The sequence below is a fragment of the Carica papaya genome, chromosome 9 (assembly GCF_054855325.1).
Source record: "Carica papaya isolate Zhongbai chromosome 9, ASM5485532v1, whole genome shotgun sequence".
In the NCBI taxonomy this organism is placed as follows: domain Eukaryota; kingdom Viridiplantae; phylum Streptophyta; class Magnoliopsida; order Brassicales; family Caricaceae; genus Carica; species Carica papaya.
Genome location: NC_142317.1, coordinates 34,690,841 through 34,706,317, shown reverse-complemented (window position 1 = coordinate 34,706,317; position 15,477 = coordinate 34,690,841). Strand labels below are relative to the sequence as shown.

The 15,477-nt window shown below is 33.6% G+C and overlaps 1 protein-coding gene across 4 annotated transcripts; it reads right to left on the bottom strand.

The window, feature by feature from the left end:
• Positions 1-527: 527 nt before the first annotated feature.
• On the bottom strand, positions 528-11,263 carry LOC110813096 (myosin heavy chain-like protein). Of its 4 annotated transcripts, XR_015816059.1 has the most exons (7): positions 11,072-11,261; positions 8,100-10,472; positions 6,582-6,708; positions 4,773-4,874; positions 1,994-2,064; positions 801-1,097; positions 528-600 (listed from the first exon to the last, which is right to left on the bottom strand). XR_015816059.1 is itself a non-coding variant. In XM_022040112.2 (6 exons), exons 2-5 carry the CDS (start codon positions 10,391-10,393, stop codon positions 2,008-2,010), a joined length of 2,580 nt encoding a protein of 859 aa, XP_021895804.2. In that variant the 5' UTR covers positions 10,394-10,472; positions 11,072-11,261; the 3' UTR covers positions 623-1,097; positions 1,994-2,007. The 4 variants fall into 4 exon arrangements, 3 of the variants coding, with proteins under 3 accessions (XP_021895804.2, XP_088066769.1, XP_088066770.1); XM_022040112.2 differs by lacking the exon at positions 528-600 and having other exon boundaries at positions 623-1,097; XM_088210643.1 differs by lacking the exons at positions 528-600; positions 801-1,097; positions 1,994-2,064; positions 4,773-4,874; positions 6,582-6,708 and adding an exon at positions 7,053-7,266 and having other exon boundaries at positions 11,072-11,263.
• Between the last annotated feature and the right edge of the window lie 4,214 nt (positions 11,264-15,477).

The following is a 15,477-nucleotide window of genomic DNA, read 5'->3' as shown; positions in this document are numbered from 1 at the left end:
ATTTTTTTTTTCTTATATAGATAGAATACGAGAGATAAAATAACGATTTAGATTATAAAAGTTTACTCGAAAGCAAATTTTATTTTATTCCGAGGAATTGTTTCCTCGATCACTATATTATTCTTGTATTTACTTCATATTTATGCTATTTTTATTCCATTCTTATATTCTTGATTATTTAATATGCATAAGTTGATTATGTATATGCACTAACTAAATACTGTATTCTCATCCTTATTTGATGAAATCGAAATTTGAATCTAACTCAACTCATCGAAATGAGATTATGCGATCAATCTAGAATTCGAAACTATATATTTAAAGTTCAACTAATATAATTCTCCACGAATTATACGAACTTTGGACAGGGGTCGGATCGATTACTAGGGCTTTATGCTAGATTTTATCGAGTTGGACTGATTGAAATAAGCATCTCCATCAAGCTTTTGTTCAATTGCAATGTAATCATTGTTCAGATCTCTGTATATAAATGTATATTGTATACATTAAATGAAAAGGCAAGAGAAAGCACCTCTTAACAGTATGTCCAGCTGTTGAAGAATGGTAGAGAAGATCACCCATATGACATGGGTTTTTACCCTACATTAATTCCAAAAAATCATTAAGAAATTTTCTTCATTCATTAAGCCGTGGAACAGGAACACCCATACGTTACATGTATAGCCTAATTATATTATATGAAGAAGAAAAAATGGGGGGAGCAAATTGGTAGAAGAAGAAACTGGTAAATACAAAAAGAGCTAATTGTGGTAGACTCTGCTTAAGTACAGACTATATACCTACACTCGAAAAGAAAAACGTTAAGTCGTCTCAGCGCCAAAATTAAGAATATGAATCAATCTGAAGTGTCCCACCAATACTCTCCAACTGAAGACACCTACCAAAAACAAGTTACTGCAGGTTGTTGCCTCTGCAAACTTTTCTTCTTCATCTTGCTCTGTTTAACGGGTTGTCAGGACCAAAAATGAGCTGTGAGGTATCATCGGTAAAAACAATAAAATAATAACTTGACCAGGATTTCAGAGACCAAGATGTGATTCCAGAAGCTTTATGTGGGACTAGCTTTTAGTCTCGCCCTGTAAACCATTCATTGCAAATAGAAATCTGTTAGTTTCTTCGTACGGAAGCACCAGAAAGGAACAAAGAAAGGAAGTAATGAACCTCTAACCATTCATGTTTTAGTGAGAAATTAAAAATATAAATGTAGAAGATGAACTTCATTTGTAAAATCTACTTGAAAATTCACTGGTTTTACTATGAGAGGATGTACAACCTTTACAAAGCAACCATAGCGAAACCTTTACAAAGCAATTGAAAAAACAACCTATTAAATTATTCTAACTAAACTTGACACAATACATTTCAAATTCTAATAAAGTTAATAGATTCGAGATACTTTATCTTAGAGAATATATTAAGTATGGATTCATATAAAATAAATGTCGATTTGCAAATGCATTCCACAAACTAATGTTCACTTTTATCAAACATAACAAAACAGATCTAAAGTGAGAAATGCATTTAGAGCAGAGGATGAAGGACATATAAGTTTGGGGATTCTTCAGAGAAGTAGAAGAATGATAATTTAGAGATTGATGAATCTGGAGAGACTTAAACTTCTCCCAGAAGAGAGATCTTTTAGGGATAATTTTAAGAAATATTTATAATCGATATTGTAGAGAAAACTATCCTTTAAATTCTCTCGCGTGCAAATATGTGTATTCGCCTTAATGTTTTTTTTAAATAAATGTAGTCACCTTAATGTTAATATTTAATTGTTGAACAAAAATCCTATTTGCCATATGCATGAAGTAAATGGCATAGAATGGTCATTAAGATTCTAAAATACATGATGGTCTTATGTAAATTTTCATAATATTTTGGTATCAAAAAGAAAGAACTGTCTACAAATCCTCTGGCAGACAGATAAAGTGCACATTTCTAGTTCGAAAGCTAAATAATGGAATGTTACCAAGATAAAGTCAATCAGACTAGTAGACCCCCAGTCAATTCCCTTCTAACAAGCTTCAAGATCTCAATAATCTGTTACAAGCAACAAACAACACTTCATTAGAAGTTTTACATCCAAATTACCATAACTTAAAAGGCATAGATGTGAGGTATGACAAGTCCTAGAAAAATTTAAAAAAAAAGGAAGAAAAGCATCAAAATCAATGCCTCCCACTCCATTTGGAACTTAGCCACAAAATTATCCATAAAGAAATCATGAGCCTTTGCCCAAAAAGCAGCAAAAATTACCATTTTATCCCAAAGGAGAGATGAATAAAAATGACAATCCTTAAAGAATCTAGCATTACCGCTCCAACCATAATACTCAAAAACAAGCAACTCCTCCTCCCAAAGCATACTATCTTCCTTCTTCCACACACCTCCAACTAAGGTGCATAAAGAGGAAACACTCAAGGAAAGAGTGAACACCACACCCACCTTGAGACAGATAAAACACATCTCAGAAAAAGACAAGAAGGATTGCAAATTTGCAAGAAATAGTTATTGTCGAGCCTGTTCTGAACAGTCATCCAAATAGAAACCTTGAACTTAGAAGGAACTTTGGCTTTCCAGAAATGTTGAAAGTCTCATTATGACAATTTAAATTATAAGTGAGGTGAGAAAAGAGAGACTTCTGGGTCAAACTAGAGGTTCATGGTCCAAATTTTGCTATTGGATAATGGAGAGACGCTAAAAGGAGCAAGGATGTTCAGCAAAGAGATCATATCAACAGACTCAATCATTAAGACTCCTGAAGAAAAATAAGTTCCAAGATAGTGTTGTTGGGCATATTTGTAAATGTCTTGATTAGGTTCTACTAGAAGCTCAATAGAGTGGTTGAGAGCGGTCGGGGAATTCAAACATGCTTTTGTAAAGGGAGATAGATTCTTGATGTGGCTTCCATTGTTTATGAGGTTGTTGCCTCCATGATTAAGTGGCGTAGAAGGGCTTTATTTGCAAGTTCGATATGGACAAAGTTTATGATCATGTATCTTAAGCATTTCCGCTCTACATGCAAAGAAGATCAGTTTTTGTGGAAAAGTGGCGCCCATGGATTAATTATTGCATTTCTTTGCACCTCTAGGAGCTTGGGACAAGCTTGCCCTCTCTCTGCCCTTATCATCATATTTTCATTCAGGCACTCAATATACTATTGCTAGAGTGAAGAACCAACAAATGATTTAGGATTTGACTGTGACGACAGGGAGGAAGATGTGGAGGTGATCTGATTTACTTTTTGTCGATGATACTCTATCATTTTCCAAATGTAGTTTCAAAGTTATCCTTAACATTAGAAGCATTCTTCTTTACTTCTAGGAAGTCCTGAGCTTGAAGATTAATATGGCTAAGTTAAAGTGAGAAAAGAGTGGTACATGGAGTCATAAGCTAGGATCTTGAGTTCTAGGTTGTCTTCCTTGCCTTCAAAGTACTCGGGTATGCCTTTAAGGGCCAATTTATTGGAGAAAGAAGATTCCATGTGGGGGGCTTGTCATGTAGTTAAATTTCCTCTTAACTTGGGAGGAGTTGATATCAAGCCTTCAGTGAGCTTCAATGGAGCATTTCTTCATAAATGGCTTTGGAACTTTATGCTTCATATGATAGAGGACTACTAGGGCAACGTTCAAGCTGGAGGAATGAGGTTGAAAGACCAAAAAAGCCAAGGGGACCACGTAGCTCTAGTCTATGGAGAAGGATCAATAAGGAGGGAGGATGTTGAGGTGTGTATTCATTTCAAGGTGGCAATTTGAAGAGAGTTAGTGTTGGGAAGAAATTTGCTACAGCTCTTCCCTACCTCCCATCCAGTTCCCTGATTTATTTCCATTGGCTAGAACCAAAGATGTTCTTGTTAGCAACTATTTTCCAGGGGTTGGAGGTTGTAAGGAACTTGAGTGATTAGGAGAAGGAACCACATTTGGTTTACTTCATAGGATTTAAACTATGAAGATAGCCAGTCTAGGGAGGATAAATGATATGGAGGCATGTTAAAAATTTCCCTTTTCACTCAAGTTGTTCTATGTTCAAATCCCTCATCCATCCTTAACTAAATTGCATAGAGTCTCAAACTTTAAATTTTCAAATAAATTGCACACGCATGGTGCATGACTCACAAATCTCAGTCAACCATGCCCATTAATTGTATGAAATTTCATTTTGCTTCCATACACATCTAACTTAATTTTAGATTATAAGTTAAACTAGCATGGTAAGAAAAGATTATGAATGGTTCAAAGTTGAGAAGTCATGATCAGAAGTTGAAAATCCTTGATGTTGGCATTTCAAAAAGAAATATGCCAGTACCATCCAATACTACATGATCACCGGCAGTGAGAAAATATTAGCAATTGTAGGGTGCTTTCATGAAAACAACTTCAAGTGGATAATAGCAATCTCAGCGGAACTAATTTTAGCTTCTTAAAACAAAACTATTATGAAGACTGACATAAATAATAAAAAGCAACAAATGCAGCCATCAAAAAGACGAAAAACTCAACCTAAGAATTCCTTCAGCCAAAAACAGCTAAAATAACCGTGTGAGTTTCGATAATATTGTTAGGTAAATGCACGGTCCAGTTTAAAATTCTTTTCACTGAGAAGCACTAGTTAGCGGTAAATGTGTTTCCAAGTACTGAAGGTCATGCCAGTGAATCAGATACATCTTATGCTCAGGGAAAAAACAGACAAGAAAAACTTCAAAATTTGTAAATGCTGTGCTTCCAAGAGGGAAAGAACTGTAGACTTACTCCAGGATAATGTTGCAATATAGGGGAGTAGTGGTCAAGTGCAATATATATCTTCTCCAGCAGACTCAAAAGTGTATCCACCTCATCACCCAAAAGATCAACCTGAGTCCAAGACCAAGACCATCAAAATATTGCTTTTACTCAAGAAAGATAAATTTAGAAATTTATTCTAGTTCGAACTTATTCACAAACGACACATGATATCGTCACACGACCATTGGAACAATTTTGTTACAAATATTACCTATAAGGAAAGCTTAAAATACTAACATTGGACCATTACCACCCAAATAACCTGCCAATCATACAACAATCATATATACATTTCAAGTTTGTTTTTTAGGGACTATTGACCAAAAACAATTGTATACTCAAAAAGAAAAACTTGCTTTTTAGGAATATCTTATTAAAAGGATCATTTGACAGTCTTGAATATCCTAATTGAAGTTCCTGTACTTTTGGCTCGTAGTTATTCCTCACTTGCATAAATACATGAGTAGCAGCACTGAGAAACAACAAAAACCCAGTATAAAACAGTTTACTCTGTTTCCGGCGACTCGCCAGACTTTTCTATTTTAAACTTTTGTTATTTTACATGACAACAATCATTACTGTATGCATTAATATGCAAAAATCTTTCAATTGATTTCTTTTACTCCCCTTCTAGCCAAGGTAACGTGCTTCTAAATTTTGACTTCTGAAGTAATAAGAATTATCTGAATCACAAAAGTCAATTTTCCATTCAAAGAAACATTATACAAAACCTTTTTGGTTTGCAAGGTTGGAGTAAATCACCTAAAATATTTGCACTATTTTCCATCTAACCCACTCATCATTATGCATTCACTTATTTTTTATCTAGCCCGCGTATTTGAAGCAGTTGAGTGTTTACAATTGCTGAAGGAAATGTACTTAAACTAGTTGAATGTTTAGCTCATCATTTTTTCCCCCTTTTCTCATGGAAAATTTTAGGAATTACTGAAGAAAATATACTTAAAAGTAGTTGAGCGCATTAAGTTATTCAACACAAGTAGATTCTTATTCGAAAAATAACCAGTTATGGGTTTGTAAAAAGTAACAATGGTAATTATGGAGTTAAATGTGCCAAAACATAGTATTTAACCTACATTATATTTATAAGTATATATTTTTAATTTTATGATGATTTCGAATGAGTACCTTAATGAATTAGTTGATAAAAGAAATAAAGAGTTAGAAATGTAGTGTTTATTTGTTACATGTTTAAAAGCTCCTCCTAAGCTCCTTCTATTAAGCACCATTCTTTCTACATTATTAAAGAATAAAAGAAGTGCTTAAAGCTGCTTATAAGCAGCAAGTAAGCAATCTCAAACACCTTTTATCTGCTTAAACAACCCCATAGATAAAAGGATCCTTTAAGTTCCACTTTTCAATATCTTGTTTTTAGTTTTTCTGCCCTCTTGTAGATCAATTAGTGCAGGTAACACAACTCCACAGCATTTTCCACACAGAATATTGCCTATATCTTATTTCTCAACATCTGCCAAGGAGCAATAAACAACTAAAAAGAATACTTTAAAATGTTGAGATGCCACATGATTATGAGGAGCAATATCAACTAAATATAAATCTTGCACTGAAGGTGCAGCAGTACATGTTGGTATGAGAAATGAAAGCACGTGTAAATCCAGGACGAATTGCGATGTTATATAATATATACCCAAAAGTTTTGTTATTATCAGCAGACTAACAGTGTGACACAAACTATGAAACTGACATGAAAATAAAGCATATTAATCTATTTAATTCTGAGGATACATGATGACATACCTCAGTTTCAGCCTTATGAAGGTCCGAACATCTCCTTTCAAGCCTCTGCTTGTACATTGATTCCTTTGTTTTGATTAAATCAACTTTCTCAATAAGAGAATTGAATAGAAAATTCAAACTTTTCAACCTGAAAATCAAGTCACTTGCACATTACAGTTTTTCATGTCAAGACAACCATCCCAAATTTAAGCCGTTTGCATTTTATGGCTTTCATGTCAACTAGTTCTGAGCATGGACTTAAAGATGAATGCTACCAAGACAAAAGATTTGTGAAAGTAGGTGGCAGAAAATAGATAGGAGCAGTTCATGTAAGAAGTTGGACTTACAGCACCAAGGTGTAAAGTTTGACACGTGTAAATCTAGAAAAAGATTTCTTTGGTGGATACAATCCAAGCATCAAGTTATCATGTATTAATAATTAAGACACAAAGTACCTTCTTGAGGAGATTGATTTGTATATGGTTCTCAGCATGCCTATCTAAATTGACTGTCCTCAAGATGAGAACCAAGGCCACCTAAATCATCACTCCAGCATAATCTGAATAGCATGCTTTATTAAAAGTATCTCTGATGAAATAGGAGCTATCTGCATTAGCTTTTATTGGAGTCCAACTTCCAAATTTCACCAATTTTGACACCATAACCATGCTAAGGGGCAGATTCAAACCTGACAGGTGAGTTACTCCTAAGAACATATGTTATTGACAGTTGTTAAAGAAATTCATATGCCTGAGACTCACTTTATTAACCCAAAAATGCAACAACAAAACTATGGTAAGGATCATTACAAGATTTCTGCCGACTTAACAATCAGGCAGGTTTCCAATTTTGCCAGCCTAAATTTAGAACCCAGATTTACCCGATGCTCGAGTTAGGGGCAGCTCAGAAAATCACATAAAAGTTAGTGTTATTACCAAAAAGAAGAGTTTTCAAGTCAACATATGAAAATTCAGATACAAACTAACATTTGTAAGTTAGGGGCAGCTCAAAAAATCATATAAGTTAGTGTTAGTCCAAATAAGAAGAGTTTTCAAGTCAACATAAGAATTCAGATACAAAATAACGATTCAGTAAGTAGAGTTCATACATGAATGAAAGTCCACCATCTACAGAAAACTAGTATGAAAAGAGTCCTAGACCAACCCAGATTTGTCAGATGCTTAAGTTAGGGGCAGCTAAAAAAATCATATAAAAGTTAGAGTTATTACCAAAAAGAAGAGTTTTCAAGTCAGCATAGGAATTCAGGTACAAGAACATTTCAGTTATTAGGGTTATACATAAATGAAAATCACTAGTATGAAAATAATCCTTCTGGACCTACCCAAACCACCCCCTTTCCCCACAAAGAGAGTTTCCCTTATCAGACGATTTTCCATTTCATCATTCAGAGACATTCTGTACGACAATCAGTCGTAACTAGTAGATAAAACATGCAAGAGAAACAAACGAATGGCATCCATAATAGCTAAATGTAGATTTGTAAATTGAAATAAAAAATAGATAGGGGTAAATAAGTACCTCAAATTGTTCTGAGTTATATTTTCTGCTATCCTACATTCAAAATCAGCCACTTCTTTCAATAATCCCTCAACAAGAACAACCACTGATTTCATTTGCTTTCTATGTTCTTTATCTTTTGCTTCAACCTTTAACAAAGAGTTCTGCTTTTCTCGGTTCACAGCAAGAAGCATACTCTTCTCATCATTGGTTTCAGTCAACTCTTTCATTGTCAGTTCAAGCTTATGACTTAACTTGTTTATTTCCAACTTATATAGCTCAATTTGCTTCATCGATTCATCTAAATCACTCTTCAGAACCTCTGATTTTTCACAGCTCTCCAGCATCTCTTTCTGTTGCTGATTTAACTGATCTGATAAATTGTTTAATTCCTGAGATGCTAAGACAAATTTCTTTCTTTCATTAGCCAATGCATCCTCAGATTGCTGCAATAACTTCTCTCTTTCTTCATGCAAAGCTTCCAACAAGAGTATCTCCTGCTTCAATCTTTCCTTCTCGGCCACCTCCAATCTTAGCACTCTTTCTCTTTCCAATAAATTAGTTCCAAGTGCAATTCGACTATCCTTTTCAGCAACATATTTTGTGTTCATGTCGCTGAGCTTGTCTTCAGCTTCTCTGATGGCTTCTCTGAATATGACTCCATATAAATCTTGCATAATAAGCAATTCAATATTTGAATCTTCACAGTGGCATTTGCTTGTTTGTGCAGCTTCGGAAGCAGCTTCTCTTAACAGAATTGGATAAACTTCTTGAATAATATCTTGTTTCATATCTGACTTGGTGATGCATTGAACCTGGGCCATCAACTCTCTGAGAAGGCAGTTATAGACATCGCTATTCATAGAAGCTTCAATATGTGCATCTTCAACAGCACATTCAAGATTTCTGATCACCTCCGAAAAACTTTGCTCCGCCAAAGATTGTTGTGAGATCTTCTCTGCAGCATCAGAAACTTGTGACAAAAGGCGGTTTACTTCCTTCTTCTTGTCCGTAAGCAAGTCCCTTAATTGGTGATTCTCTGAAAGAAGGGAATTTAATCTGTTCTTCAAAGTATCAAGGCTCTCAGAATTGTTGCTATAGGCAGGATTTTTCTCATTTTCTACAAGAATGTTGTCCAATTTCAAAATGATATCTGGAATCATTTTCCTCAACGTATCAAACTCCTTATCCTTCCTCAAAGGCCACGAAGAACTCCTTTCCCTCAAGTATTCTCTTTTGAGGCTAAAATAATCTTCAGTCATCTCATGAATCATATAGTCATGGTCTCTCTTCATTTTACCCATCTCAATCTTAAAGTAATTCACTAATTCATCCTTTGTCATATGCTTTAATTGGGCAACGTCCAGATTCTCTGGAATAGTGATTAGTGACTCTTCATGTTTTCCATTCCCCTCCCAAAGTGATGAGGACAGAAGATGATTGCCTGAAACCTTGCAGTGAAAATGATCTGTTCCAAGAGAAGTTGACTGCCCAATTTCAGGAACAGAGAGTGACTTCGAAATTGCATCCAACTCCTGTCGCAAACCTGAGATTTCTTTCATCTTCTCAAGCCAATTTAAACTTTTGTTACAGTGTAATTGGGCATTTTGTTCCCATAAATTTCTTTCAAACTCTTCTTTAAGACTCCTAATACAATTTCTTATCACCATATCCTCAATCTCTTCTTGAAATTCACGCTCCAGATGCCACTGCCAAAGAGATGAATCAGACAAGCGTACCATATCATCCATATGCTTGAATGAAGTGTCTACTGTGTTCTTTAAACTATCAAATGTTTTGTCAATGTTTATCCATGTTTTGGATACATTTTCTTCTAAAATACCACCCAGTCCCACCAACTCAGAACCTGAATTAATCCTCCTCATGGAACTAGATGCTTTGATCTTGTCAACTTCTTTCCTTAGCATCTTAAAGTGCTCTTTATATACATTTTTAAGACAGCTTAAAGATATTCTTATACTGCCATGCTCTTGCAGAACTTCTGAAAAGCTTGAAAATGACTCTTTCCGCATCACTTGATACCCTAAAGAACCATTTTCATCTGGATGCACTTTATAATGATTTAAAATTTTCTGCAAGCTAGCAATTTCCAAGTCTTTCTGAGCAATCTTCTCAGAAGCTTCCTGCTCAACGGCGTTGACCATGGCCCTGATGACAGAGTCACTCACCATCCTTGAAATGGTCAACCTATCCTTAATATCTTCAAGATATGAATCAAAATCCTCAAGAAACTCAACCTCCAAATTCTCACCCTCTCTAACATTACCACTTGTCCCATCATCACGCGAATCCATGTTACAACTAATAGTTCTTAAACTCACCAGTTTTTGAGAAGTCAACAAATCCAATGACTACAGAGTTTGACAATAATGACTGAAACAAAAAAGAGCAGACTATTTAGTTCAAATTCCATAAATAGGGAACTTAATAATAAGCTTGTCAGAAACACATAGCGCACAAGGTCACCAAAACAAGAAACGGCATACATGCACTGGAAATAATACAAGTACTAAAATTCAAAACCAAAAACCCGTTGCGAATAGCTTTTTCTTTTCTCATATGTGCTAGAATTAAACGACTTCGCTTGATTGGTTAAAGAAAATGAAATGAGACAAAAAAAAAAAAAAAAGAAAGAAAGAAAGAAAGAGAAGAAAACTTGATAAAATTTCAAACTTCTCAATTTAGGTAGTAGAACAATTGCATAGACTTTAAATTGAATAACTTCCCATCACTTTCCCAGCAGCCAATCGAAGCAATGAGCTGAAGCAGAGTTTTCAGTTAAAAAGCTGAAAACATACCGAAAACTGAAAATGACCACGAAAATCGTAATTCTAAACCCCAAACTACAACTTCAAATTACAAATGAATCAATGAAACCAAAAGAAAAAAGATTTAAAACCATGGAGAAAGAGAAAGAGCTCAAAACTCAACTCACGCAGTAGAACCAAAAATAAAATGAGAAGCAAACTTACAAGTAAGCCGAGAAGTTTAACGGTCAAAAAAGTCTTGAAAATCCCGAGACGAAGGTTGAATATTTGAAAAGCTGCTGTAATGGAAGTTTCTCTTTCATCATCTCTGAGTCTCAGGTTTCTTTTGGTTTTTTAGGGTTTTTGGGAAAAAAATACCAACCAAGAGATGAAAATATCAGACAGTCCAAAAAGAAAAATGAAGGAAAAGCAAAAGGGCATTTGGTGAGCGGGAGAATAAAGAAAGTGAAATTAACCCCAGCTTTAATCTTATTTACGTAAATGCCCTTCGACTTCGTCAACGGTCAACTCGATTTTTGTCTCTTCTGAACTCCTCCGCTAACGGTGGAATTTGGATATGCTGCCACCACATAGATATGTGTTTAATTATTTTTAATTAAAAATAACATTTTATTACTTACTTGTATATATATAATTTATATATTCATTTAGATAATGTATAAAAATTATTTCATAAAAAAATAAAATCTCGTAATATATAATTTTACATTTAAAATTTTGCTTTTATTCTTAATTAAAAATTAAAATTTACTTACTTTTATAAAATTTATATTTTCTACGAGAATTTTGTTTATCATTTTAAGTTCTATATACTTAGTATAAGTTGAATTATATACAACATTATATTTGAGATAAATATAGCGAATTTTATATATATAAAAAAATAATTATTTCTTATATAATATATTTCATTTACAATAATTCAATTATTATATTACAATAATTTTGTGCTTATCTTTTATAAACTTTTAACAATATTAGGTAATTTTTTCGTAACTTAAGAGATCAAAAATTTTTCGAAAAAAAATTAAATTTGTCTACAGTATTGTAATGATCGTTTGAACGACCACCGTAACTATTGTTTCCAAAGCATTTAGAGATAAAAGAGTATATTTGAACTGTAATATATTTTTATTGGTCTCAATCAGAAGTAAAGTAAAAATAAGTTACGAGATAAAGCACAAAACATAAAATTGTCACTTAGATGCCGAAGAAAAATCTTAGTACTTTAAAAGCAACTTTGTTACACAACATAGAAGGAGATATCATGTATAGGAGCTCTCCAAAGTGCTTTGGTGCTCTTAACTTATGGGTATATATTGTGTACACATATAATATAAAGATACATATATATATATATATATTTTTGTATTGTTTTGTATTATTTTAAATAGTGATGACCCATTTTAAAAAAAATATTTTATATAAATATAATTTTACCTATGAATTTATCAAGTCAAAATAATTAAAATAAAAAATAAAATATTAAGATATATACTCTTTATACAAAATATTTTTTCAAGCTAAGAAAAAAAATTAATATTTACTTGGCCATGATAATTAAATAGTGTTTAGAATATTTGTATATCCAATTGGATAAGTAAATAATTTGTTAATTAATAAAGTTAATTATTAATTAGTCAAATTAATTTTTTTAATTAAGCAATTATGATCACATCATCATGTCTTGGCTTTAACACTATTTTTTTTTTCCTTTTTTCTTTTTTAATCAAAAAGCATATATCTAATTTATATTTTATTTGATTAAATAATTATTACATTCTTTCTTTTTTAAAAAAAATTAAATTTAAATTTAAATTGTACTTTATATGTACCATCATTTATAAAATTATTTTATATTATATTATATTATATTTAACATCTATATTTTAAATTTATAACTTTTTATTAAAAAAAATTTGTTCCTAAATAATTAACTATACAATTTATTTTGACCATCAATTATATCAACTAAATTATGAGGAATAAATAGTACATGAAATAATTGAATATTTATTTATTTTAATTAATACATATTGCATTATGAATTACTATAAAATATTTTAAAAGCGATATGATCAGTAATTCACAGTTTTACAGTCTGATTTAGTTCGTGAGTATTTTCAAAGTGATTTAATAAACCACTCACAATTTCACCATATGATTTAGTTTATAAGTAGTTTAATAATACCATTTGTAATTTCATAGTATGTTTTAGTTCATAAGTATTTTATAAATGAATTTCAACAAAACTCAATAATAATTTTAAGATTAAAATATTATAGTGATCTTTTTTATCCTTTTTTTTTATAAATTTTTTGTTATATCATAATCTCTTTCTTTTATACAGAAGTTCTTTTGATTATTTGGCACCTAGTTACGAAATCGCATTGATGGCCTCCGACTCGTGTCTGAGCTCGTCTGAGTGCTAGATTTGCCTCAATTATTTGTCTCTTGCCTTCAGCTTTCCTCAAGTTAGCTTCCGCTATTTCAAGAGTTTGCTGAGCTTCTTGTGGATCGATGTTTGATAAAACTTATTATAAAAATATTTTTAATACAAGTTAATTATAGAAGAAATTAATATAATCAAATGTGCTAATAGGGTGGGCCTAAAGCTTGAATGGGGTAATTGTTGGGAAGATTAGGCTAAAATGGTTGGCTCATGTGTATGGTTTGGAGTAGGCAATTGGGTTTAACTTTATAGATTAGATTAGATGGGTTTGTCTAATTCTAAAAGATTAACTTAATTAACACATAAAAAAAAACATGTTATTATTTTAAATTTCTTTAAAAATTGTTGGTTTCAAAATTTATTTAAACTTTTTTTTAAAAAAAAAAAACAAAATTTACAATAGCCAACATCATAATACACTTTTTGATATATTTAAAACAAAAATCTATAATAATGAGCTTTTTAAAAGTAATTTTGATTTTATTAAAAAGTTTGCACTTAAATTTTTAAAAGTCAATTTCACTAAAAATACAACTTTTGCTTTTTCAAAATAACTTTACTTCTTATAGTAATTTTAGTAAACAAATATTATAAACATACTTTGGAAACTTATGGTATAAGTTACAACTGCCTCTAAAGTATTCATTTGATTTGAGGACAATTTGTAAAGTAAAAGTCGGTTGTTAAATGTAATAATAAACAACGTAAAGCAGATTGTGACATGAATGTTTTCACCGTTAAGCTAATAACAACGGGGATGATTGCAAAATAACATCATATGTTTTTTGGTTGAAATATTTGATTTCACCATCAACTTTTTTGAAAAATGTTCAAATTGCACTATGTTTTTTTTTTTTTTTTTTTATTTAAGTCAAGTATACTTTTAAGAATGTATGAATCAATCCATAATTATTAGAAAAAATTTGTAACACCCAAATAAAAATAAATATTTTTGTTATTTATTTATTTATTTGGATTTTTATTTAATTTAATTCAATGAAAGTAAAAATAATTATAATGATAAAATTGGGTAAAAATATTATTTGGATTTAATTGAAATAGATTTTGGGAAAAAAGGGTGAAAATTTAGATTCTGGAGGTATTTTTGAAATGAAAATCAGAAATCATGGGTCAAAACGTAAATTAGAAAAGTTGTGCCACGTCAACACCACGTCAGCAGCCACGTCAGCGGCCCGGTCAGCAGCCTCGGCCAACCAGGACGCGCCGCATGGCAAGGACACGCTGACCAGGGGACAGGCCACGGGGGCGATCCGCGTGCGCGCAATCGGACGGCCCAGATCCGTTCCCGCGTGCACGGACGGCCCAGATTCATGCGCACGGACGGCCCAGATTCACGCTCACGGACGGCCCAGATTCGATCAGGTACGAACGGTCCAGATTGCATCACGATGAACGGTTCAGATTTAATCCCAATTAAATCGCGATCGAACGACCCAGATTCAATCTTGATGGACGGTCAAGATTAAAAGGCAAAGGGTATAAATACCCCACCCACACCTGACCAAAGAAACCCTAGCCACCAGTGCTCGCCGGAGGAGCCGGCCGCCGCCACCCGCCGCCACACCGGGGAAGTTTCCGACCGTCGATCGAGGTAATTTTTCTCCCCCTTGCTCGTTTTTCGATCCTGAGTCCGCCTATGGCCAAACCGGAGCCAAACCACCGGCCAAACGGCCGGAAAACTCAGCTGAAACTCAGTGGCGCCGCCGTGCCCCTATTCGATTTTTTCCTCCGATGAGGCCTTCCCGGCCTCCGTTTGATGCAAATTTTATACCACTGTGATCACCGTTCTTTTCTCTACAGGTTTATCAGAGCCAAACATTAAAACGCGACTCACGCCGGAGGAGCCACCGTACCCGAGAGCACCGCCGCCGGTAAGTTTTGATTTTTTGTGATTTTTTGGCCCACCGAGGGCCCTAGGGTTGTTCTATCGCAGGGACCGATGCAAGCGTGGCTGAATTCGACCGAAAACGGCTGAAAACGGCCAACCCGAGGCGAATCGCCGCCGCTTGCGGCGACGCCGTCACCGGAGCACGGCGGAGCCACCGTGCCGGAATTGCGATATTGGCCGAAAGGCGCCCTAGGTCTAATATGGGATTTTTTGGGACACGTGCAGGTACCAGTAGTGCGTTTCAGTTCT